This window comes from Ostrea edulis, chromosome 8 (genome assembly GCF_947568905.1).
Source record: "Ostrea edulis chromosome 8, xbOstEdul1.1, whole genome shotgun sequence".
NCBI classification, from domain to species: Eukaryota; Metazoa; Mollusca; class Bivalvia; order Ostreida; family Ostreidae; genus Ostrea; species Ostrea edulis.
The window spans coordinates 53,166,753-53,192,837 of NC_079171.1; the positions used below are offsets into that span (position 1 = coordinate 53,166,753).

The 26,085-nt window shown below is 35.6% G+C and overlaps 2 protein-coding genes and 1 long non-coding RNA gene across 9 annotated transcripts in view; 2 read left to right on the forward strand and 1 right to left on the reverse strand.

Annotated features, from left to right (window-relative positions):
* Nucleotides 1–2,056: 2,056 nt before the first annotated feature.
* LOC125662399 (uncharacterized) lies at nt 2,057–15,786 on the forward strand. Of its 7 annotated transcripts, none has more exons than XM_056146450.1 (6): nt 2,185–2,429; nt 3,537–3,597; nt 3,687–3,766; nt 8,796–8,884; nt 14,297–14,357; nt 14,922–15,786. In XM_056146450.1, the coding sequence occupies exons 3-6, from the start codon at nt 3,716–3,718 to the stop codon at nt 15,036–15,038; spliced, it is 318 nt and encodes a 105-aa protein (XP_056002425.1). In that variant the 5' UTR covers nt 2,185–2,429; nt 3,537–3,597; nt 3,687–3,715; the 3' UTR covers nt 15,039–15,786. The 7 variants fall into 7 exon arrangements, with proteins under 7 accessions (XP_056002424.1, XP_056002425.1, XP_056002430.1 ...); XM_056146454.1 differs by having other exon boundaries at nt 2,266–3,357; nt 3,537–3,590; XM_056146453.1 differs by having other exon boundaries at nt 2,266–2,429; nt 3,537–3,590.
* Nucleotides 8,891–13,325, forward strand: LOC130049194 (uncharacterized). Its single transcript, XR_008797688.1, has 2 exons — nt 8,891–12,451; nt 12,501–13,325. It is a non-coding gene; the product is annotated as an uncharacterized LOC130049194 (long non-coding RNA).
* Nucleotides 15,787–19,370: 3,584 nt separating the features above from the next.
* The window catches only part of LOC125662396 (uncharacterized), a 42,422-nt gene continuing 35,707 nt past the window's right edge, over nt 19,371–26,085 (reverse strand). Inside the window, exons 13-17 of the mRNA XM_056147711.1 lie at nt 23,980–24,126; nt 23,566–23,772; nt 22,656–22,759; nt 22,165–22,306; nt 19,371–20,159 (exon numbers count right to left, since the gene is read on the reverse strand). Of these exons, the coding sequence (XP_056003686.1) occupies nt 19,371–20,159; nt 22,165–22,306; nt 22,656–22,759; nt 23,566–23,772; nt 23,980–24,126 (1,389 nt within the window). The remainder of the gene's footprint in view (nt 20,160–22,164; nt 22,307–22,655; nt 22,760–23,565; nt 23,773–23,979; nt 24,127–26,085) is intronic.

A 26,085-nucleotide genomic window follows, 5' to 3' on the forward strand; every position in this document is an offset into this window, starting at 1 on the left:
TATAGTGTAATCCTCTCGTTTGTGTCTACCATGTCATTTCATTCCCTATTCTTTGTCCCGGGATTATTTTCTTCAGATATTCAGAAACTAAATCGTGATTTACTTTAAAAATGATGTTCAAATTGGCCACCCTACGCCTTTCTGAAAGAGGCTCCCAAACTGGCTGTGCATATAGCGAGTCTTGGAGGGGGGGGGGGGGGGGGGGTCATAGATATTCCCGTAATTATTCTTCGTGCATAATGTCCAACTTTTTCTAATTTTTCAACTCTTTGTAATGAGCACTTAATTATCACAAAAAATAATAGAGCATACTAGTAATTAACTAATCAAAATGAAGGACCTTTTACATATTGTAATAATAATATTTTCCAAACTTGGATTTTAAGTAGTTTTAGGAGAATCGACATGGCTAAAATTGAAGTGAAGAGAGAAAATAGTTTGATCTTCTGTGAAAAGCTTGGAAGGTTTGAATTTCAGTCAGGGTTTTGAAGCTTTTATGTTACTGTTATGGGTTATTCTAGCTATACTTTATACACAACAAGATCAATGAATAACAACGAATAATTGATTCATTTTTCTTTATGCGCTTCTTTGTACGTATACTGTCAAATCTTATGTTTATGCTGGTGTTTTACTGATTATTTTACTTTAAAAAATTCTCCTGTAAACCCCCATTTATACTGAATTGTAATACACAATGAGGTAACACACTATGCTCTCTCTCTCTCTCTCTCTCTCTCTCTCTCTCTCTCTCTCTCTCTCTCTCTCTTTGTAACGCATCTGCAAACAATCTACACAATGAAAGCACACAATGAAATCATATGTACATGTACACGCCCGCTTTCTCTCTCTCATCTCTTTCAATCTTGCTCCCTTCTCTCTTTCTCTCTCTCTCTCTTTCTCTCTCTCTCTCTCTCTCTCTCTCTCTCTCTCTCTCTCTCTCTCTCTCCAAACTATGGAAGGAAAGACCGTAGATACCGTCAATTGTCTCTCAAAGATTAAACAGACTTGTTTCAGAAGCATTTTTTTGGTATAGCATGCCCACTATAATCTTTATGATTCTGAGTTTAATTATAACGATTGTCTAAATACGTGCTCCAGTATATACCCCCCCCCCTCATTAGAATTGTATTAATTCTCCCATAAAGATATAATTAAATCATTAAATCACATTCCATCATCTTTGTTTAACATCCATGGCCCTAACCCTATTCTTTATTTGGGTATTTAATCCACCTGTTGAATAGTTTAAAGATTAAATTGTTGACTTTTTCAATGCATTAAAACACAACACGTTGCAGATCGACACGTTCACAGCCGGGTATCGATATCTCCGTGTATTGGAGTTCACGCTTGATGTAACACAACCTCCGTCTTTAATTTGTTTACCTACTGAATCGTTGATAGGTGGAGGCAGGCGTGACTGACTTCATGTATTACCGGCACGTATGTGGAATATTCAAATATTGTCTTATAAAATATCATTAACAAGAAATAAAAAATAGAATAAAAGTAAGCCCCCTTCTCAAATAAAAAAACAAAACAAAAACAAACAAAAAAACAAAAAAAACATACAAACAACCACATAAAACATACACCCCTCAAAGTGGAGAGAGAGAGAGAGAGAGAGAGAGAGAGAGAGAGAGAGAGAGAGAGAGAGAGATAGAGAGAGAGAGAGAGAACTTTGAACATCAATATCGGATAGAAGATAAAAAAAAATTAGAGATTATATGGGGTTGTCTTCGAGATTGTATATAATCATGTCGACTCAAATACAAATATGTAGACAACCTAACACCACCACACAACTCCCTTCCTTGTTTAATTTATTGAATTGACACGCGCTTATCTTTCCGCCGAACTCTTTTGACGGCAGGCAAAATTGCTTACATATATATTAGGGGGTCAGATTGCGTAATACGTGTGAGGTATAGTCTATTTTTATTATTATTTATAGCTATCACTAATCCCCTCACTTGTAAACAATTTTTATTTAATGACCTTTTAAATTATACATGGGGTTTTTGTGTGCATTTAACTGCTGTGTGAAATTGAAAAATGGATTCCCCGAGATGCGGAAGACATACATAAGCATTTTTAAAAATACTAGGCGGATAACCTCACATCCGCCCTCAGGATCCGCTCCTTCTACTGACGACAAATTTGTTTCCGGGGTTTTAAAAAGAAAAATATGTATGTAAGTGAAAACGTCAGTAAATACATCCGTGTCGTCTACATATATAATATCATCCCCCACGAGAGCGATATAACCTTCACAAGGTCACGGAGATCGATAGAGTCGTCTGCTTACGTGCGCTTTTCAATGCAGCTACGAAAATTCCGGAACTTTTATTAATATCAAGGAGAGGCGAGGACGAGGAAGATATTTCGGTTGTATTGTAATAACTAACCGGACATACATATCGTAGGTGAGTGTGTGATGTCTTTTAGAATTTGCTTTATTAATAAGATTTTATCATTACTATTCTCATTAATTTCACGAGACTATAATTAATTTGATATTTGAAGAAAGGTAATTTATCTTTCCAGCAAAATCAATACCCGGACAAAATATTTCATTATTCAATGTTAAATAATCCCCCCCCCCCCCCCAAATAATGTTAATATATATTTCGTTATTCGCTAAAGAACTAGATCTAACTTAACTTAAAATATTTAATATTTACCAATTTATACGACACATTCTTCTTTATGTACGGATTATGTTCCGCGGTGTATTGAAAAGAAAAAGAAAAGAAGAAACTGTTTACGAATTTGTCTAACAAATGAATTTTTGATATTCTATGCAATTCACATCATTTGTTTCTAAATCTGAAAAATACTTCCACGTTGACGTGTATCAAATCCTTCATTATTTACAATTATTGCCTGTGTTTGCAATATATATATATTTTTTGTTTATTTTGTATGTTTTCCCCCCAGATCATTCTTGAAATTTCAGTTACCTGTCACTTATTAAATGACGAAAGCGGGATTAACACAATCCCCTGGACTCGTTTTTCAATCTTTTATATATTGTTTGTAAACACAAATAATTAATTATTAATGAATTTTTAAAAAGTAGCGTGGAGACTGAAATTTAAATTCAATGTGAAACAGCGCAAGATCGTTATTGGAAAGCTATAAAAATCTGCATTGTAGGAAGGGGGTGCCGATCCAGCCAACCGCATTGCGTGTTCCGTTAATCTCACGCTCTATAACGTAATCTAACCGTTGCGTTAACGTTGGTGTTACGTCAAACACGTTTTTTTTTTTTTTTTTTTTTTGCGTGGAACATTGCATTATAATATTCTGCATTGAAATTTTTTTCATATTTATGGAAGATTGATTTTGATCGTAAGTAATTTTGTCTACAATACGGGCAAATTTTCAAAAGATACGAAATTTGTTTTAGATTTTTCTATCTGATTCTTATATGCATGCAGACCAAAATAAAATCATAAAAATTGTCAAAGCCTCTATAGGCCTAATACTGTCCTCTTCGTGATTTCTTCATCGTCGGTACTGGGCACCAGATAACGGACGGACGGACGGACGGATTGCATCATCACAGTGTCCATCCACCCATGGCAAGATGTACACAATTTTGATATTGAATTTTGTTTAGTATGTCAACGTGAGTTGGGCCTAATACAATTTTAAAATATGTCCTTTTATCTTTCCAGGCCGGTGTCTTTCGTAAAGGAAAAGAAAAATGCTGCTCAGCAAAAAAGTATTCCAACATCATTTACGACATCATCTTGGCGTGAGTAACTATTTAGAGAAAATATTACCCCCACCCATCCCACCCCAACCATTCACCCCCCTCCCCCGTCTGAGATCCGCATTTACAACGAGCAAAATACGCGGGACATACCAGCGAAAATATGTGGGTATTTTTTTTTTTTTTTTAAACTACGCATATATATTTGAAGTACGATAAAATTACACGAAGAGTAAAAAGAACTTGGCACTTAAAATATGAGAGGATGTTTTTAACGGGCTTGTTTACATTAGCACATTTTTCTGCTGTGTAGTGTAACCTGCATTAGATGGTATGAAATAACAGTTTGATTTGTCAACGTATACATTGCCCTGTTTTAAAAGTCTTGTGTAACATATCTTTTCATTCTTGACCTAGAAACTTTTAATTGTCACGTCACCTTCTAATTTCGGATTTCGGGAGAGAGAGAGAGAGAGAGAGAGAGAGAGAGAGAGAGAGAGAGAGAGAGAATCAGAGGGGACATATTTTAGTTTATGAAATTTAACAAAGTAGTAAATTGCACAGGTCTAGGAAAAGCATGCTAGTTGCATACTTTATTGTTTAAAGGACAACCCGACAGTGGGGGTAGGAGGTGGGGACGAGGTAACTAACTTTGACACCGTCTAGTACTTTGTGACCTAATTTCATTATCAATATAAATAGTTTTTACGCTGTGCAGTTTGCAAACTTGAGTAAACAATGCTATATTGTATTTAGAAAGCTTGATGAATGTGTTTATCTCCTCGGTGCACACGAACGCGGATGTGGTATATATATATATATATATATATATATATATATATATATATATTCTCTCTCTCTCTCTCTCTCTCTCTCTCTCTCTCTCTCTCTCTCTCTCTCTCTCTCAATCAGAAATTATAGGCTTCGTACCTGTTTCATTGAGTGAAACTTAAGTGTAGATTTATTTTCGTTTAAATTAAAATTCGCATTGTTCAAGCGCAGTCCATTATGTACAGATGATTCATGCATAATTCATTGAAAATTAATGAATTTTTCTGCTTGTTTTTTTTTTCTTCTTCTTTTTAAAAATGGTGATACATGAAAATCTCAAACCGTGCATATTCTAATTCACACATAACGGGTATGCAGTATCCGCTCACAGGGACTGGTTTTTCTAAATCGATCGACTTGGTTTTGTTTTAGTGTCATTTTGTCTCTCAAATATTGAATAGGTAATTTAAAAAATGTGTAAATTAAATATTTCATCAGAAGGAGAGGACTTTACACCGGCTACCTCCGTGGTGTTCGAATTCTTACTAAAAGTCACCCTATTCAGCTTTATTTAACATTTCTAAAAATCTCAGTATCACTAACTACACACCGAAAAGCTTCGAAGTAATACGCCTCTCTTCAACCTGTACTTTTGCATTTCCGGTAGATTCTGATGTTTATTAAGTACATGCAAGCAATACATGGTTTTTTGACACGATAATGAATCGAAATAAAAGTCGGTCATTTTTGTTCGTCCCCTTCCAATATATACTATCTGAGCGACAAAATGTTGCAATTAATTTTGTATAATTGTCCGTGATATCTCGGTTGCCCTATCAACTAATGAATCGCAACCATTACGGACAGCGACTAATTTATACCAGTGGTCGATTAGGGAAGCGCTCCGGATCGATCGTTGGAGAATTTGCTATCAATGTCTTCGAATAAAATCGCAACAATGCCACTACGAATTGATAACATTGAATGCATGCAACGGGCAGAGGAATGAAATTGATTTTATAAGCATTACGTTAAAAAAGAACCTAAATGTTGTAGATAGGCATTTCAAAAAACACCCTATTTTTAAAAGGACAGTGTGTAGTAATATGAAACATAAAAGTTGGACCCCTAAGAACAATGAACTGCATGGGTTGATTTTCTAAGTCTATTCCGGGGTTGGGGGGTTGGGGGGGGGGGGGGGGGTAGGGTTATGGTGGGAGCGGTTAGGTCTATCATTTACATCTACTTACATATTTCGTTACAAAGACTCTAAAAATGACTGGGGAATTGGTTGATGCCGTGCATACCTACATTGTATGACTTTAGTACTGGGGATTTGTACGCACGTGTGATTGCCTAAAGCCTGGTTGAACTCTAAATCAATCAAGTCCCACTGCATTCAATTGTCAACTCTCCCGGGCAAACATGATAAATGTGTAAACAAACATTTGATATTTAGAAGGTTTATTGATTAAGAACACCCCATACCCCCCAAAGAACAGATACATGTAATACAAGGATCGCTTTGTAAACCTCACGAGACATCGATAATTAAATACGTGTGGCAGCAGGCAACATCGATAAGATATGATGATATAACATAATCAGTATATAATGGGCTGACCATTTATCTGGGTTTTAATGAAGAAGAAATTAAGCATCCGTTGTCAGCGTGCCACTGAGAAGGTGGTACTCCGCGAATGAGGGTTTATCATTACGGCCAAGCAGGATATGGCGTTCGTCTGTCTCCAGCAGGCCCTTGTTGTGTCTAAACAATAAATTCATTGTCTATTGACACACAGCAGGGGAATCAATGGTTATTTAGCTAATGATGTGAAGTGCCTTTGTCAGCCGCTGTACTGATGCAACATTTTGATGTCTCAAATGATTTATGTTCCGGCTCGGATTTATTTCATCTCAAGAAACCCTAGCCTGCAATGCCCGCAGGGGTCATGTCAGACGAAAAGAAACAGATTTAATCAATTAGTACGTTTATGTTACGTCTCGTCTATATTTAGATTTATAGGCGCACTTTGATTTTTGTGCTGAGAGTAACACAGTTTGCTTCATTATCAATACATAGAACAACAGTGTACGAGTGTCCCTATACCCGGGCTAATTAAAGAGCGATTAAAATTCAAAACATACCTACATTTATCCCGCTTTTTCCTAGAACTTTCTTACTGAAACTCATAAATTTTAAAGTTTCGTGATAGTCTAATCATTACAATAGGATTTATTATTTAAACACAATTAAAATCTAGACATAAGAAATGGCTATCAGTTTTTTGTAAAACAATTCTTAATTAATCCAATAAACTTACATTTTCCAATAGAATACAAGGTCAGCTTAGTACCTGACATATTAATTTTTAGCTAAATTACATGCATTTTGTGTATGGCCTTTAATAATTGCATTAATTATACAAATTTATCTATTTAATAACTTCAGAAAATGCTCAACGTCAACATACATTTTTCATGAGAAAAGGACAAAAACAAACGTCGAACAGCACAAACTGTTATATGAAATGTATTATGTTATCTTACTATTGAAACTGAACATGTCATTTTGCTTTACATCCAGCTGGTCAGATTTTCTTTTTTTCTAATCGAAGATCTATCGTGCAAAGACACACTTCTCTTCATTCTGATCAAATGATGGAGTGAATGATAAATTTCTTTGACGTTATATTCAAATGATAAATGAACATCTCGCGAGAAAAGGGAATTTGTTTGAACTCCTTATCCTTCACAAAGAGAGGTTTTTTGTCTGCAGTTCTACATGAATGTTCAGTATGAAAAATTCTGACTTTAGAAGACTTGTAATATACATGTCACTGCATGATATAGTTTCTTCTTTTATTGGGAATTAGTAATGGACATTCTACAATATATACACCAAGCGCTATCTTCAAATGACACGACAATTCTACCGTCAAAGTAAACAGGAATTGGTCATTTTCCTTAACTCCGCCCCCATTCTGACATGATTAACCAATGGTAAGATAATGAGAGAAATGCAATGTCAGGGAAAATCACAATCAAAATAAAGTTCTCCACACAGGAAATATCTAATTAAACCATAACAATTTCAAAGAGACTTAAATCTTAGACCTTCACATAAATACTGGGACGATGGACATCCGTGTACGTAACTGATAACGCGGGAACAGAGGGAAGCTTTCAGTGTAGATTATATACAGCGATTCTCATAGTGAAACAAGCACACACCACACTCTAATGGTATATAAGTACGCATTCAAATAAACAAAACAGGGGTCAAAAGTGAAGTGGAAAAAGGAAAGAAGAAAATGGTTCCCAATATTTGCAATATCTGCCTATGACCTTTTGTGACCCTCTGGCGAAACTTAACAGCCCTGATCAACAGATGTATAAACAATTACCCCCCCCCCCCCCCCCCCCATCAATACACGCAATATTGGAAAACTGTTGATAGTCACGGCGTGTTTGAAAAAAGCTTTGTGGTTAATGGTAGCACGAGATAGGACATACTTTTTATCCTGCAAAAACTGACTGGTTTAATCGTCCTCGATATTACTCCATTTCCTCGATGTTTCATTTAAGTGAACCCTTGATATGGATATGTTGCCATAACCGACAGTGTCAAAGTCTTAATTCTCAGAATAGTAGAAACGCGCTAAGCTGCACGTACGCATTGGTTTACAAAAAATGTTGGGTTATCAGATATGGATTTCATTTAATATGGAGGGAGTCGAACTGTGTTTGTTTTAAGTGTAATACACTTGAGACACGTGTGCATGTCGTATTGACAATGTGCTTAGTCGACAACCGAAATAAAATACATAACAGAGTTGTTAAATGCGGAAGTGTAATTTGTGTTTCTTTTACAAAAGACCGAGATTTCGTTTATTTACAGAAAAAAAAAAAACCCTCACAATCTCTGGAAAAAAGTGAAATATACCTCTCCTGCCTCCCCCATTTATAATTCGGAAATTTCATGGTTGAATAACTCGCAAATCCAGCTGATTCAACATCCTCCATTTTTGATATAAAGTTTATTCAAATGAGCCAAGAATAAATTCTTGTTTGACGTTCAAATGTGAAATCAACGCGAAACAGACTAAGGATGAATTCAGAGGGTTCATAACAAATGTTACGATATATCGGCGTGAACATTTACTTCAAAATGTAGACAATATGATTTAAAAATATCAGTATCAACCTCCCTCTTTATCTGCCCCGCCCCCTCTTTGGATCCGTATTTAATACCATTAAACATTTGAATGTATCTTAATGAGTATTTTCACCTTTTCAGACTTTTCCTTTAGTGTTGGTTGTCGGGTTAGGAACTACCCTAGCAGTGTCATACCCCCTGTATTGCCTTTATACCAGTCCCGATATCAGGTCAGTACGACTATATCAGGTCAGTACGAATATATTAGGTCAGTACGAATATATTAGGTCAGTACGAATATATCAGGTCAGTACGAATGTATCAGGCCAGTACAAATATATCAGGTCAGTACGACTATATCAGGTCAGTACGAATATATCAGGTCAGTACGAATGTATCAGGTCAGTACGAATGTATCAGGTCAGTACAAATATATTAGGTCAGTACGAATATATCAGGTCAGTACGAATGTATCAGGTCAGTACAAATATATTAGGTCAGTACGAATGTATCAGGTCAGTACGAATATATCAGGTCAATACGAATGTATCAGGTCAGTACAAATATATTAGGTCAGTACGAATGTATCAGGTCAGTACGAATATATCAGGTCAGTACGAATATATCAGGTCAGTACGAATGTATCAGGTCAGTACAAATATATTAGGTCAGTACGAATGTATCAGGTCAGTACGAATATATCAGGTCAATACGAATGTATCAGGTCAGTACAAATATATTAGGTCAGTACGAATGTATCAGGTCAGTACGAATATATCAGGTCAGTACGAATATATCAGGTCAGTACGAATATATCAGGTCAGTACGAATGTATCAGGTCAGTACGAAATATATTAGGTCAGTACGAATATATCAGGTCAGTACGAATGTATAAGGTCAGTACGGATATATTATTAGTTACCTAGTCATATAGTGACCTGGTACGGGATGACACCGGGTCACTAAGGTTTATACCGGGCGAGGCGAAGTTGTACCAGGTCACAAGAGGACTAGGTAACGAATTTATCCCACCGATGACCTATTTTGATATGCATGAGGCTATTGCATACCAGAACTAGAGACAACACCATACCATAAATATTCCTTGTTCAAAGACGACTATATTTAAACAAACTTCTTTTTTGTCGATCTCGTATGCTGCCAAACTTGCAAACTGTTTGGCCGCCATTGTTGTTGACAAATGCAACAAGAAAGATAACTCGCAAGGAAGCCTGGTATAAATGTTGACGGTGACGTGGGATAGAATATCCCACGTCTTCACGTGACCGTAATGAACCAATCAGGATATCTCAACTAACTTTTCAGACGTGGGGTAAATATATATACCAGTCCCGATATCAGGTCAGTACGACTATATATGTATACCAGATCCAATCTAATCAAAGACTTTTTAGATCCGCGCCACATACTCTGTGTAAGAAGATATGACATAACCCGATTAGGGGCCATGTTCATGTGAACTTTATGTTAGCCAATCATCGCGTCGCCTATGAAATCTTCGGTGTTCACAATTCAAGGAAAATGGCTACGATTGTTTGGTTTGAAAGAAAACTAAATGCGACGTCACAATGCACCGTTTACATTGACCGGCGTTATATTCCTCGCGTTATTTAAGTAAATCATCTTGAAAACTATTCAAATCGTACCCACCCCTATTCATACATAAATCGGAATTTACAATTAATTCAATTTGGGTGTATTTTTTATCGTACGTTTTGTTGTTTGTATGAACGGGATAGATTAGGCATTATTGCAAAAGTTTAAAATTTGTTATGCGAGAATATACAATTTTAGAGTGTGGAATAAAATTCGTGGGGGAGAGATTACAGCGACTTGTTTACGAACTGCCAGGTACCGCCTAAATAGCTATCATTGTCTGTATGGCGCAATCTGACTGGCTGATAGTTCTCGTGAATATTCCAAGCGAAAGGTCATGCGGACATGACCCCCTATGGGGTTATGTCGGATCCAATTGTAGCGATTGTGAGCGTATTCTAGGATCTGATTTTAATTAGAGTGTACCAGTCCCAATATAAGGTCAATACTTATAGGTTATAGACTTTGTATGGGAAAATTTGACAACCGAGTTTTTTGGCGCGTAGACGGACCGAGCTTGCGACAAAAAAACGAGGTCGTCATATTTCCCATACAAAGTCTATAACCTTTTTATTATATACTTTCAATTTCATTTAGAAACTAACAACAATTTTGTTTTTAACAATAACTTTATCGGTTTAACTGAGTAAAAGATGAAAAACACGAAAAATTTGAAAACTAATGGCGTAGAAATTTGATTGTAACGTAATGTTTGCGGGCCGGAATGTTTCCGGTGATATAAGCCCGCAAACTTTTAAAGAAAAAAGAAGAGATGAAATTGAAAGTATATAATTATGCCTCGTTCACACGGATGCGCATTAAATTTTACTTCGCATCAAATTTGATGCGAAGTAAAATAATGCCCATTAAATTAATTCGAATTAAATAACGTTCACACGGCGGTAATATTTAATGCGAAGTAAACTAATGCACATTAAATTCGTATGCATCTCTATTAAAGGGTGCGCGAAATAAATTAAAGAATAGACTATGTTATTGAAAATTATTTTTTATAAATATTTTAATGAATATTGTGTAGATCTATACAGAATTCTTTGTTCAAAACGCTATATAGGCCTACATGTAGTATACTACATGTTTACAATTTAGGCCTACATACATAATTCTGATCTACACATAAGGAGTTTTTTGTCGTGTTTATTTATATGTTCCCAAGAAATTACTTGTTATTTCCTCCGACAACCAGCATTCAATCTAGACAATCTATTGTTTCTTCATGGGCCCAATTTTAAAACTTCGAAACGTCTTTTTCACCATTCCGTTGACTACTGTTATAACGTAGTTTTTAGGCCTAATTACTAATACGTATTATAAGTCTACTGTGACGTCATATGGTATACAAATTAACAATGAGCCGCATATGTTTTAAAAAATGTAAAAAAGAAAATCATATTATCACTATTTTAAAACATTGTTGTCGTATCTAAAAAGAATTCCTTCCACATGTATTACTCAGTATGTCTATGCAGAGCACAGATTTACGTCTGACATTATCTAATGACATGCTGTTTGTACATGTTTTTAGTTATTATTATCATTTTGCTTAGTTTTTCGTACAAAACTAACATTAATATATATAGCTGGCCATGGGTATGATGCATGTGACCCAAGTTGGCCATTACGCATGCGTCTACATTTAATTCGAATTAGCTTCGCTTAGCGTTCACACGGAGCTAATGCGAAGTAAATTTAATTCGCATTAAATCGCGACGTCAATTTTAATTCGAAGTAAACTAATGCGCATTAAAATCTCCGTGTGAACATATATGTATAAAGGTAACGACAAAACATCAAGTGATTGATATACTAGTATATACAGTGTGTGTGAGTTCGTCTCAAGATATCGGGTGAATGATGTACAAATGTTTGACTGGCAGATGGAATGCCTATATTTATGTATCAATGCTACTCCAACCCAGATATCAACTCAATGCCCTTACTTAATGTCACCACTGCTGCTCTATCTCAGATATCAGGTCATTAACCATGACTGTGTTATAACTGTTACACTATCTCAGATATCAGGTAATTGTCCACAACTGTTACTCTATCTCAGATATCAGGTCATTAACCATGACTGTGTTATAACTGTTACTTTATCTCAGATATCAGGTCATTGCCCATAACTGTTATAACTGTTACTTTATCTCAGATATCAAGTCATTGTCCATAATTGTGTTATAACTGTTACTTTATCTCAAATATCAGGTAATTGTCCACAACTGTTACCACTGTTACTCAATTTCAGATATCAGGTCATTGCCCATATCTTATCACTGTTACTCTATCTGAGATATAAGGTGAATGTCCATAACTGTGGTAAAACTGTTACTCTATCTCAGATATCATGTCATTGTCCAGAAGTGTGTTATCACTGCTACTCTATCTCAGATATCCCATATATAAAGTCTCTGAATGTGGAACAAAATTACTGTAACTAATACTAAAATAAGACTGAAGCGAATCCAGAGTATAATGCGTATTTATCACGGCAGAACGTAAGAAAACAACGGAAGACAGTCCGGGGTGTTCTGAATGAAAACATGCAATCTACGACACAAGTTTTTCCGCACACATTTCAGCTCTGTATTTTTACACTAACGCCTCAAAGTTTGATATCACAGAATTCCTAACATATTTCCAAAGTTAATTTACTCCCCACTAGATTAAGAATTTCATTAGCGATGAACTCGTCTATTCATTGTGATGATGTATATGCAGATACGGGGTTTCCCAGAAGAAATGAATGCTATGCATTGCGATCAATCTAGGTTTGGCTGACATTCAAGATCAGTACGGACAAGTCTCTACAAGAAAGTACACATGCACACCGAAAGTGCGCCATTATTATAATTCATCTCCGTGTGAAAGTGCGCCATTATTATAATTCATTTCCGTGTGAAAGTGCGCCATTATTATAATTCATCTCCGTGTGATTATGCATCTGGACTAATGTAATGCCGACGCCTCAATGTTAAGATGTTTGTAATGGGAGGGTCTGTTGGAATGTTGAACAGACACGTTCTTAGAAAATACGCATTTAAAATGTGTGTTTCGTTCAATGACACAGGGACACGTTTACTTACGTTCATGTCATGCTTAAATGCAATCACACAAGCCGTCGTACCGTGACGCAGTATTGCAATCACACAGACCGTGGTTTGGTTGTGTCACGTGATGCGTCACACAGAATGTAAACTGTTGTGCGGTAAAACGGTATTGTAGAACTTTACACAAATTGTCATGTAGTGCTATGACGTCATAAACTGTCGTATCGTAACGTGATGCGATCATATAAACTGTCGCATGATGACGCTGTACATAATGTACATCATAAAATATAGTGTAGTGATGTTATAAGCACACAACTTGCTGTAGCACAACAGTTAACCAACTAAGTGCACCGTTATATTGTTTATTTTTCTTTTTTTCTTATGTTGAAGATAGTGTGCAATACAATGCGGCAGTTGTTGTTTGGTGTATGATGCGGTTTATAACATTCACATTATTAAGAAATCCATTTGAATTCCATTACTAGTGATTAAAATCGAAACTTGGGGCAGACCGCAGGCGTGTTAGTTACATGTACACTGGAAGGTTAGGTGCCAACTACACATTGTATCGCTATCAAGCGCGTCACTTCAAAACACCTCGATTCAGACGTAACAAAATTGAATTCCAGCGTTCTAATGACGCCACTATTAAATCAAGTAGTATCTTTTGTTGTGTCGATAATCCTAAACGGAGCAACATTTGTAAATATAAATATTGGATGTTAAGTGATTGTTGTAAGAAGGGATATCGTGACAACATTTATAGGGATGCGTTGCCCGTACCCACGTGATATATAAGACCTGTTCAAACGCTCCACTTGATAAACAAATCATGACGTCATTTGTCACTGTATGGAAGACACTTCATCCAGTGACTGTTGTGAATAATCTTTTTTAGCATTATCACACTGCATGAGTAATCTAATATCATTTCTTTATTTGTGATTTTAGGCTTTGGAAGCGACAGAGAAGACCGCGGTACGAGGATGTTGATATCACCAAAAGTAAAACTGTAAGTGCTCCGTTATCAAATAGAAAGTAAAACTGTAAGTGATCCGTCACCAAATAGAAAGTAAAACTGTAAGTGATCCGTCACCAAATAGAAAGTAAAACTGTAAGTAATCCGTCACCAAATAGAAAGTAAAACTGGAAGTGCCCCATCACCAAATAGAAAGTAAAACTAATAAATTGTTTGCTAAAGCTTTTGTTTGGTTGATAGAATATTCTAATGCCACGATTTTATGATATTTCAACCATATTTCAGAGAACTAAAATCATTGAATGAAAGATATACATGCATCGAGACATTCAGTTTTTACAATTTTAAAACTGCCTCAATTAGTTTGCTGCGTTTAAAATGAGTGAAATCTGAACTAATGTAAAGTATCACGATGAAATGTAGTTCATTTTCGTAGTGCTTATGTTTGGCATTGTCTGATATAAGCAATGAGATGGTGATCAATATGAATACCGATAATTTACCATTAATAATATGTAACAATTCATAAGCATTCATGAAATCCTTTGAGATTTGGTTTTATGATCGGGATCGAGATTACAGAAATTTATATTATAGGTATGGACGATAACACCGTTACTGAAGAGAACGGGACCAGTCAGCGAGATGGAGTCATTAGCACACCAAGCCGTGGGTCGACATGAATATCAGTATGGAGAGGAACGAGATCAGTAGAAGAAGGTGTAAACAGAGCAAACCTCAAACTTTATTTTTGTTACTACGATATTTAAAATTGACTTGGCGTGAACATGTGTATCTATCATTGATTGTTTTATGTGTGACATAACTGTTTCATAGAAGGTGCTAAATAGTAAATGCTTTATGCAAATATAGTTGGTAGTGCGAAAAAATTGAAATGAAAAAAAAAAGGTAGCAGTGAGGATGTATATGTATATTTTATTTAGGATTTTTAAAGATAATGGGCACAGAACATGTATTGTAAGAAAACAGATGCAGATTGAAACATATTCTCACTGAAACTACAGTATGGATGTAAATTCGAAATCTCAATATTGTTTGATGCGCTGTTGTGATTATATATAAAATCCGATAAATGTCTTTATGTTCATCATTAAAAAAGAACCGCATAATTCTTATCTATAGAAAACTGCATAATAAGTCGATATAGAACTAGATTATCCCCTTAGCAGATACCTGGTTTGTGTTTTATCAGTCATTCATCAAACTTCTATTATCATCTTATTTTCGTATTTCTTTTATACGTTATGTTCAATTGAAAAAAAAAGAGTTATGTTTCTACGTAAGCTTGACACTTAAAAGGAGCGGACAATCGGCGACTCTTTCCATTTACAGGAAACGCGTCATCATTATATTGTGTTTTGATTTTTTCTGGTGCACCACACTAATCTTGAGAATTCAATGTATGTTGAAACATTTTGTTGAAAGTAAATTAAGATTTCTTGTTTTGTCTGCTTTTTCTGAAAGAGGAGCACAAATTTACATTTGGAATTTATTGTCAAAATATTAATGAAAACTTGAAGATATCCAATTGTGATCAATCTCATTAATAGCAGAACGAATAAAAATGAACTTGAGGCAAACAAAGACCCCTGGAAACATTGGAGTTGGAACCAGGTGCCTAAAAGAAGTAAACATCTTCTGTTGACCGGTTGCATCCACCGTTAAACTTATCTAGAAAGCAGCCTTGGAGGCATTGAAGGAGCACATGATAGTACAATCTAGATTAAAAATCTGGGCTGTTCATACAATTGTGACCAACATTTATTGGGTTCTTCATGGTAACAACTGATGTCATACAATAATATATCCAATATATCAATACAACGTCAGTCACTGGGATGCCATAGGATCACGTGATGATATTTCTAAATTTAGAATTTGGATTGACCATATTATTTTGTGCAATGTTTATTTTCGCTGTAGCAGTTGATTTTCTTGCAGTAATGTATCCATTATAACGTCAATATTGTTTATTTCAGTAATAGACCATGACGAATTGGGAACTATATTGTGTTGCATTTTTGTCTAACTGATTGCAAATACGCACACATAGTCTGATCTTATATTTTATGAACCATAGCTGGATTCTAAAATTTAATAAATGAGAATTCTTTTGGAAAATATAATTTATATATTTGACTTTTCCACTTTTACAGCAATCGAATGGCAGATGCCTTTTTCTGCGCTATCCCATTTGAGAATTTCCCCTCCATGTAAAAATATAACCAGCTTTAGGTGAAGTGTCAAACAGGCCGTATCAGTAAGGTTCTTTATCGTGTCTACACTGTTTTTAAAGTGATTTAGGGGTGACTCTTGACTGATACTTGCACTTCTAATGATGGCATTAGCCGACAATTGGTTGATTGTATTTTGTTTAACGCCAATCTCGAGAATTTTTCCTCAAATGGAGACGTCACCAAGACCGGTTAAGGATTTTAAATTTAGGCTTTTGTTCGGCGCCTACAGCCTTTGAGCAGCTGCCGCACCTACTGTGACACGGAACATCCGTTTTTAAGGTAATCTCCGAGGACCCGTGATATTCACATCTGATTCTGAGTGTTTAGTGATAGAACTGTCACTACCTGTTTTAATGACTTAGGTCTGTCGCGGCCGGAATTCTAACCCTGATATTACGCATGCTGGGGGAAAACTCTACCTCTAGACCACCGCGGCGGTCATGTATTTTCTTGTAGTAAAATGTATTGCATGAAAGGCGAAGATAACGAACAGTGATCAATCTCATTCCTCCCATAAACAATACAAAATGAAGGGGTGGGCAAACATGGGCCTCTAAATATACCAGAGGTGGGATTGGAGGAGTAAACATCCCCTGTTGACCGGTCACACCCCCGTGGGCCCTATATCTTGATCAGGTACTTTGAACCATCCACAGTCAAAATCAGTGTGCCAAAAACAGCCAATGAAACACATCAGACAGCATTTGACCCCAAGAGTACGTTGTACTGGAAAACTCGATTGTTTTAACGATCATAAAATTGGATGTGATGCGGCACGAAGATCGAAAAGGAAACCCGTGACCTTCCGAATACGGTTCTTACTATGTGAGACTGATTTGATATATTCTCTATGATTTCGTCCAGTTTTCTGCTTGGAATACGACAGGTACTTGTTACGTGTGAACATTGTGAACAGTGAACTATCTGCAAGCTTAACTTAAATGATGTCTCAATCTGTAATTTATCTAGTTTACTGGTTGGGTGTAAATACACAATTTACAACATGACTAATTGTCCTATCGTAATTTCTGTATGTACATGCATCCATTAAACCAATGCAATATGACAGTTGCACCAATTACAAGTAATTGAAAATTATTATTTGAAAACAATGCTTCAATTATTAGTCAATGCAATGTTTTTTATTGAATGCATTAATACGCTTGCAATGCTTGAGATACTTTTTCTCTAGACACCGATGCACAGCTTTTCAGAATAATTTATCTTTTTTCTCCGTGAAGGAATATTGATGTTTATTGAAGCAGAAATGTGGTAATCACTAAAACTATTAGAATATGAGTCCTTTCAATTGATATATTTTTACCTATAATCTCAACGGCGGTTTCGCGCAGGAACCCTTTTTTACATGTGTATCGACCAGGTGTAAAGAACCATTTTCTTCTTGAAGTATCTAAAAATGTCATTATTTCGTTGAACTTTATTTTCAAGAATAAAACGATGCAAATGGATCTTGAGCTAATTGGATGAATATTATTTGATATTATTTTGAGATGAAGGTTGTACATCATTTAGATGGATATCAAAGTAAGTCAGTTGATTGATTGATTGATGTTTTTCGCCACACTCAACAATTTTTCAGTTATATGGCGGCGCCCAGTTTTTATTGGTGGAAGAGAGAACCCAGATACAATGTAGCTGGGAAGAGACCACCGACCTTCCGAAAGTAAACTGGGGAAACTTTCTCACTTACCGGCGCGAGCGGAATTCGAACCCGCGCCGACAGAGGTGAGAGGCCGTGTGATTTTGAGCGCAATGATTTAACCACTCGGCCACGGAGACCCCCAGTAAGTCAGTTGAAGATTCGGACTTTCGTAGATTTATTATCAGTGACATAGTATTTCACGGTTAGTGTACAGATGAACAATGAGTATTGGTCTACCATCAAACGAAATTTCTAACTTTCTTTCCTCCTGTTGATGGAAAAATGATATCAAATGACACCATGTGAATGAGATTTTATTTCTGAACAATAGTATACTGTTTACAGAACTTTTCCAAATTGTATTGTGACGTCACACGATTCTCATAATGGTTTGTCGTGAGTAACGGCATAGGGCGTCACATGACGTAATTTAAGTTAAAAAATCCAATTTCTTTGTCTGTGTATGGATGGAAGGTGATTGAATGTACAGAAGTTCCAAGCACGCCAGCGGTGACATCAATGGCTTATATAAGTAAATATACGATGTGAAAAATCTCAAACAGACAGATAGACAACTCTATCCCTTTGTTACTTTTATGACACAGTTAGCATGTTGTAGTTTTGATAATAGAAACTTAAAGTTTATCACTTATACAACCGTCAACGGTGCCCCTTACTTCATCACAATAATATGTGTAACTGCTGACATCACTAAGGTTGAAATGGAAGCACATAATTATTACCTTCTTTAGTTTGATGATGTTCATAAATGAATTAACATATTTGTGCAGGGAATCTTCTTTTTACTCCATATTGAATTTGTCTCTGATAATGTCTAATCTGATGAAATATTGATTATCGATCTTGTGAAGCTCAAGGTGACGATGAAGGTGAAAACATAAACAACTGGATAATAGATTCTTCTCAAAAGCGAATTCCTTTACAATTAGAAAGTGTATGATCTTTATCATGGAGTATTTACATTAAATGATATGACATTCCAAACTTGTAGATAACGGATTGGGTATGGGGAATATCTGCTATAGGAAATAATTTGTTTTCATTTTTATACCAGGTAGATTCCATGATCGCAAACGTTTAGAAGACTTAGATTTCTTCCAAAATTCACTCCAATTTTACTTCGGTGTTTTCGAGATTTTTGAGTCGATTTCTAATTTTTGAAATCTCAGAACTCAGAGACATCAAATTGGATTCCTCTTTTTGGAAATAATCTACTCTATTTCTCATTGATGCGAGTGTGCGTTTCAGGTCATTTATTTCCTCCATCAAATCCCCCTCGAGAAAATTCTGTACTATATTTTCAAGTCCTGTGGCATATGTTTTGGTTAAAGACTGTTTAATCTTATTTGTTGTCAGTCTTTGTACTCTGGCCTTGTACGCATTTTCAATAGTGCTGTGAACGTCATCCAGAACACCAAACCCTACTAATCCTGAAAACACCACACCACTCACAAGTCCCGTTGCAGTGACAGCTATTGCAGCGTTACGATTTACCGACAATTGAGCCATCAGAATACTTCCGGCAATGGCCGTTCCACTGGGTGCAAAAAAGGAAACTAGAGCAGAGGCGAGTTTTTTCTCGACATCAAAGGGGGAGGTAAAGCCTCTCATCTTGTCTGTAACCCTATGCAGTGATTCATGAATATTGATAAATTTTTCCGTAATTTTTTTCATGACTTCTCTTTTAAACATTTCTTCTATGTTTTCCTGTTGCCAACTATATGTTTCGTGCTTGATTCGAGAGTCCATTTCGCCTCCAATCCTAAATCTTGCATATTTGTCAATGTCTTGTAGAATTCGCTTTTTGAACTCTTGACTATGAATGTATTCATGAAGACCTTGCGTCGTTTCTTCAAGAAATTCGTCAATGGTCTGTTGAATATTTTCAAATGCCTAGAATTAAGAAAACAACTAATATATATAATACACAAGATCACAATCTAATCAAAATTAAATGCTTTATCTACTGTCGCACCCGCTATATTAGCATTTGACATTGGATGAACGGAACGGATGATCGCAACGGATGATCGGAAAAGACTGAAAATAACGAACAACTAATAAATCCTATTAAGAATACACAATAACGAGTTGGACAAACAAGGACTTCTGTATACACCAGAGGTGGGATCAGGTGAATGGAACTGTTCCATCAATCACCTGCCGATGATTCTCTTAAATTGAGGGTTTAGCGTTTGATTGCGCATTAAGCTATGCATTTTATTTTACATCATATTCTAAACTGTTGCAGATGGTAACATATAAATTAGATATGATACTGTAACGCACTTTCAACACCATTTCTAGCTGTATTAGCTAATTTAGATTAAGGCTAAGACTTTATGCAAGGTTCAATTGTGAACCCTGTATTTTGTGTTAGTATGTTTCAGTCAGTTCCTATGGTAGGTATCTGGTGTAATGTTATTTCCCGTAATCTACATTAGATATTAAATGACGAAACGTTTTTATTAATTATCACCAGTCTTTTTTAACACAATGTACGAAAAACATGAGCTTTCAGAATTACTGTAGCAACTTCCTTGGGTGATAAAAAAGATCTTTCTACTGTGACTCCAATAGAATGTTGTCGGATCGTAGCGTAGCAAACTATGTGCTCGGATCAAAGAATCCAATTCTAATTAGATTGGAAAAATATGATTATGTTGAGATATTTGATAGGATCACCTCCATGTGGTGTTTATGTCTTTCATCTGATTCGGTATACGAAAACATTTTAACTTTTTCATCGAAGCCGGCTACAAGCATTGAACATAAACTTTACGACAGTACTTAATATGGCAAAATGACTCGTATGCATCGAATCATGTGAACATAAATTCGTGTGTGGTCGTCTAAAAATCAATTTTACAATTTACAGTCGTCAAATGTTAGTGATTTTTTGATGTAAAATTTGGAAGGTTCGAGAAAGTTATGCGCCCCTACGCATGTTGCAAAAATATTAAAGATATGAAGATTTAATAGACATAATCTTTTCAAATGGTGGAAAATCTCGCTTCAATCCAAAACGAAAAGTCACTCTGCCGTTAAAGAAATTCCATGTATCAGAATATATTTTTGACAAAACGAAAATGAGTTGTAAGGCATACAATGATCACTCGAAAGGATTTGTGAAGAAAACGATCAGCGATTAATCTCATAAATCCCACTAAGGCAGGATTCACGGCGGGTGTGACCAGTCGACATGGGATGCTCACTCCTCCTAGTCACCCGATCCCACCTCTGGTATATGCAGTCCATGTTTGTCCAACTCTTTGATTTTTATTGATTATAGAAGTTATGAGATTAGTCACTCTTCATTATCTTCACCTCTTTTAAAACATCGAATGTGGATACAACACTCACTAGACACTTTTACTGAGTAATAAAATTTATGAAAATGTGAATATAGTGAACATTAATCGTTGCTGATAATAACCCTGTCGTGTAATCATAAACTATCACCGTTTATTTAAAAAGAAATAAAAACAACAAAGAAGTACAATAAAAAAGTGGGCATTTTTATATGGATTCTTCATATTGCCTTGTATGGAGTCCATCATGATAATGGTTCTGACCGTGGTGTATGTACAGTGTATATTAAAATATGACGTGCATGTAGAATACTGTAGATCGCTTTTGTTTCCCGAGACTTTATTTTTGTTTGGATACAATGATGTATTTATTCACAAGACATAACTTTGGCGAGACATCGTATATTGATAAAGTCTTCTACTCGAACGAGTTTATTCATGAGGACTAAATTTTCGCGAATGGAATAATCTCGCTAAATTTCGCGTAAATGAGGTGATTACAGGTACATATCTTAGAACGGATATACTTGGGACTTTCGATTAAGACAAACACGTGACAGTTTTTATTCAATTGCTTGGTTTATTACCTCCTGTCGTTTACGTTCCGTATCCTGTAACTCCTTTGTAAGTTTATCAAAGGTTTTAACATTTTCTTCTGAGGTTTGTCTTGTACAGTTTATCTTGAAAATCACAACTGCATCACAATCTTCAATAAAGGACCTGATAAATCTGAAATATACATTTTGTTGCTTAAGATGATAAAACCACTTGAGTCAACCTCTGCTCATCGTTTCCTGAAAGTAACATTACTATTATGTTTTTCAATATGGATAGATACTGGTAATAATTTATTTTCGATAACCTTGCATTTGCAATATACACTCCATACAGAGAAGAATCCATGCTAATGAATGATACACATAAGTCCTAAGAAAACAATAATATCAATATTAATGATATTATGATAATGGTTTCACTCTTTTTGATAGATTATATAGATTTGAAAAAACCTATTGACATTGTGAAACATTTGCTAAAAGTAGATTTTCATAATGAATAAACATTTGCATTATCTTACTCAGTGTGTACTTTTATTCTTTTGTTTTCATTTTTTGTTATTATGGTTTTCAAGTACAGTTGGAATCTGTCAAACTCCTTCTGATACACTTCATTTTCTTCAACCTGAAAATTAAATTATCCACAATATCAAGTATTCATGAAAAACATATCGGTTTTAGATCCGAGTTGTACATGAAAACAACTGTGCTCATCAGTGTTCTATACGAAAACTCATTCAAAAGAATATGTATTTACTTACATTAAATCATTTGTCGCTATAATAGTGTTTAGACAGACACTTTGTAATTTTTAAATATATTACGATATTATTACGATATTACGATAATTATGATAAAATTACGATATTTTTGAAAGCTCAATTATTCATCCGTAATCATTCCTATCATAGGCATTGTATATCACATTTGGAAGTCTTCGATTAATTTGAATCTTATACACTGTACATGTTGTGACGTTTTACTTTCGCTAACTTTTCAAGTGACTAAAAAGGAGTACAGTGAAAGGTGAAGATAACGAACAGTGATCAATCTCATCACTCCTTTAAAGGTGAAGATAACGAACAGTGATCAATATCATCACTCCTTTAAAGGTGAAGATAACGAACAGTGATCAATCGCATAACTCCTATAAAGGTGAAGATAACGAACAGTGATCAATCTCATCACTCCTTTAAGTAGTACAAAATAGAAAGTTGGGCTTACACGAACCAAAGGAGACACCGGAGGTGAGATAAGGTGCCTATGAGGAGTAAGCATTCCCTGTCGACTGATCACACCCGCCGTGAGACCTATATCTTGGTAAGCGGAGTTATCCGTACTCAAAATCAGTGTGTCAAGAACGGTCTAACAATCGGTATGAAACACTTCAGACAGCAGTTGAATGTACAGTACAGTATGAAAATTACTCACCTTGGCCGCGGCAAATTTAAGAATATATTTGTCGTCAACTTCTTCCCAAATATCGTGTAATTTCTTTTTTGTCTCCTCAAACAGGTCTATCTTTCGATTTTTCAGGACCAATGTATCCCACTTGTTCAGTAAGAAAATGGCATCTTCGGGATCGAAGCTATGCATTTGGTTCAAGGATTTCCTCACACGTTTCAATATTCGTACAAGCTGCATTGAAATTCTACTCAATGAATATATAATAAATGTTGATTTTCCATTATATCAAATAAAATAAACAAACAAGTGATATTTTACATCAAATATAACACTAAAAGGAAAAACTAAATTGGCATTACCGCTTGATTAAAATTTGTATTAAAAATCTTTTTTTCTCTCAATATTTTCAAATCTCTACTATGAATTTCAATAGTATACTCGATCCCCCTGTAGTCCTCCAGCACTCCCCATATTAACAACAAAGACAAAAGCCAGGGCATTAGGTATGTAGTCCATCATCATCTTAGCCACTTCCTCCTGATCCGAGTCTCCTATCCCCGGTGTATCCACTATAACTACGTTACCCTGAAATCGTATCATGTCCGTATCATAGATATTCAACACACACCATAATTGTTATTTTTACTTGTTCATATAATATAGTAATAGAGTAATAGATAATAATAATATTACCAAATGAAAAGGAACCTTACCTTTTAGTGACTAAACATTTATTGAATCGTCATTGCAAAACCACTGATTACTCCCCTCAGCGACTTTGCGGCTAATGAGCATTCACCATTTAGTAAATCTAATTAATATCATGTGAATAACGCTACATGATGAATACATCAAAATCAACTCATATAATATACAAAATGTAGGACAAGAGGAATACCAGAATAAGGATCAGGTGCCTAGGAGGACTACTTATCCCCAGCTGACCGATGACAGACCCTGTTCGTCCTGTCTTTGTTAAACTAAACAATTCGTAGTAAATAGCAATATGAGAACTGACGAGATAATTATAATGAAACTCGAAAGGAAACATTGAACACAGATAGTACTTGCACAAAACAATCAAAATGATAATCAAATCACATTACAATGAGAAACACTAAAAGTCTTTTATATCTGCTTCATATTTGAATATTTTATTGAACATTGGTGTTAACGGTAAACTGACATCGCAACGTTAAGAAAAAGGGATAACTTCAGAGTATCCGTCAGTAACTTCCCCTGAATATGATACCCATTTCAATCAGCTGATTCGATTTGCGAGAACATATTCTAATTTCCAAAGACAACTTTTCGCTCGCCGTCTTGTAGAGGTAAAGAGTGTGATCCGTAGTAAAATATGGATATAAAACGGTTTAACAGTACGGAACTTTCGGGATGTACCGGAACGGCCGATTATATTTGACGTTTACACACCACGGTCACGTGATAATAACTAATTGTAAGGCAAAGTTAACAACGATACAAATGGTGTTTAGCTAGCAGACTGTCCGTAAATAGCTATGCACAGTCCCACGATGACGATCCTAGTCATTATTGGTGCTTAGTGTCAATTTGATGGAGGGGAAATGTACATTTAGACGCGTATCATTGGATGCAAGGCGTGAAGTTTTACCGATATCCTCAAGATATTCCCTAGATTTATTTCCCTCGCCAACTCCCATATTTTAATTAAATGCATTTTGCTATAAAATGGTTGTAGTAATCCCTTTCTTTCAAAGATAGCATTTAAATGCAGGAATTTGATAGCAATTGAAGAATTTCATGCTTGTTTACTTACTGTTATTGTAATCCGGAAGTGACATGCCCCACAAATGACGTTCAACGCGTGATAAAAGTCGAGTGGATCCGTATCTCGGAAGTCCCTTTTTGGTATGAAAGACGTCAGACAACATTCAACTTCGTATCAGGTTGTGTTTGGACCATAAAATCTACGAAATGTTGGCTTTAAACGAGCGTGTTGGCCTCGGTTTCAATATTGACCACACGCAGAATGTGTTCTTGTGAAGCAAAAGAGTTAAGAGACATAAATACCATTTGAAGGTGATGATGGAATATCGCAACATAGATTTGAGAAGGTGACGGTGGAGAGGGTGGGGTGATCCCCTTTGTCATTTATTGGATAATGCAATTTTTGAAAGTGTTTTCAGTATATCCGTATTGTAAATCAAATTCATTCGTGTTATTTGATATGTTTAGAACTGATATTACAAAACATTATTCCATAGATAGATAGAAATAAATCAACTACTGTATGCCTCGGTATTCAATTTATTCTTGATTTTGATTATTTTGATTGTTTCCTTGCTTCATAACCCAAGATACAAAGATAAAAACATGTTTCATTATTTATCATATATGCGAATGCCTACTCCTTTAATGATGAAGACATACGGCTCAAGGGTGGTATGACCAATCGACAGGGAATACTCACTCCTCCTAGGCTCCTGATTGCAGGGGTCCGTGTTTGCCCAACTCTTTACTTTGTATTCCTTATGGGAGTTATGAGATTTATCACTGTTCGTT

Excerpts from the sequence above, each read along its gene's own strand:
- LOC125662399 (XM_056146449.1), top strand. The coding sequence starts at position 3,716 with ATGCTGCTCAGCAAAAAAGTATTCCAACATCATTTACGACATCATCTT. Across the intron at positions 3,767-8,795 it reads ATTTACGACATCATCTTGGC|ACTTTTCCTTTAGTGTTGGT; the intron begins GTGAGTAACTAT and ends TCACCTTTTCAG. Across the intron at positions 14,358-14,921 it reads ATATCACCAAAAGTAAAACT|GTATGGACGATAACACCGTT; the intron begins GTAAGTGCTCCG and ends TTTATATTATAG.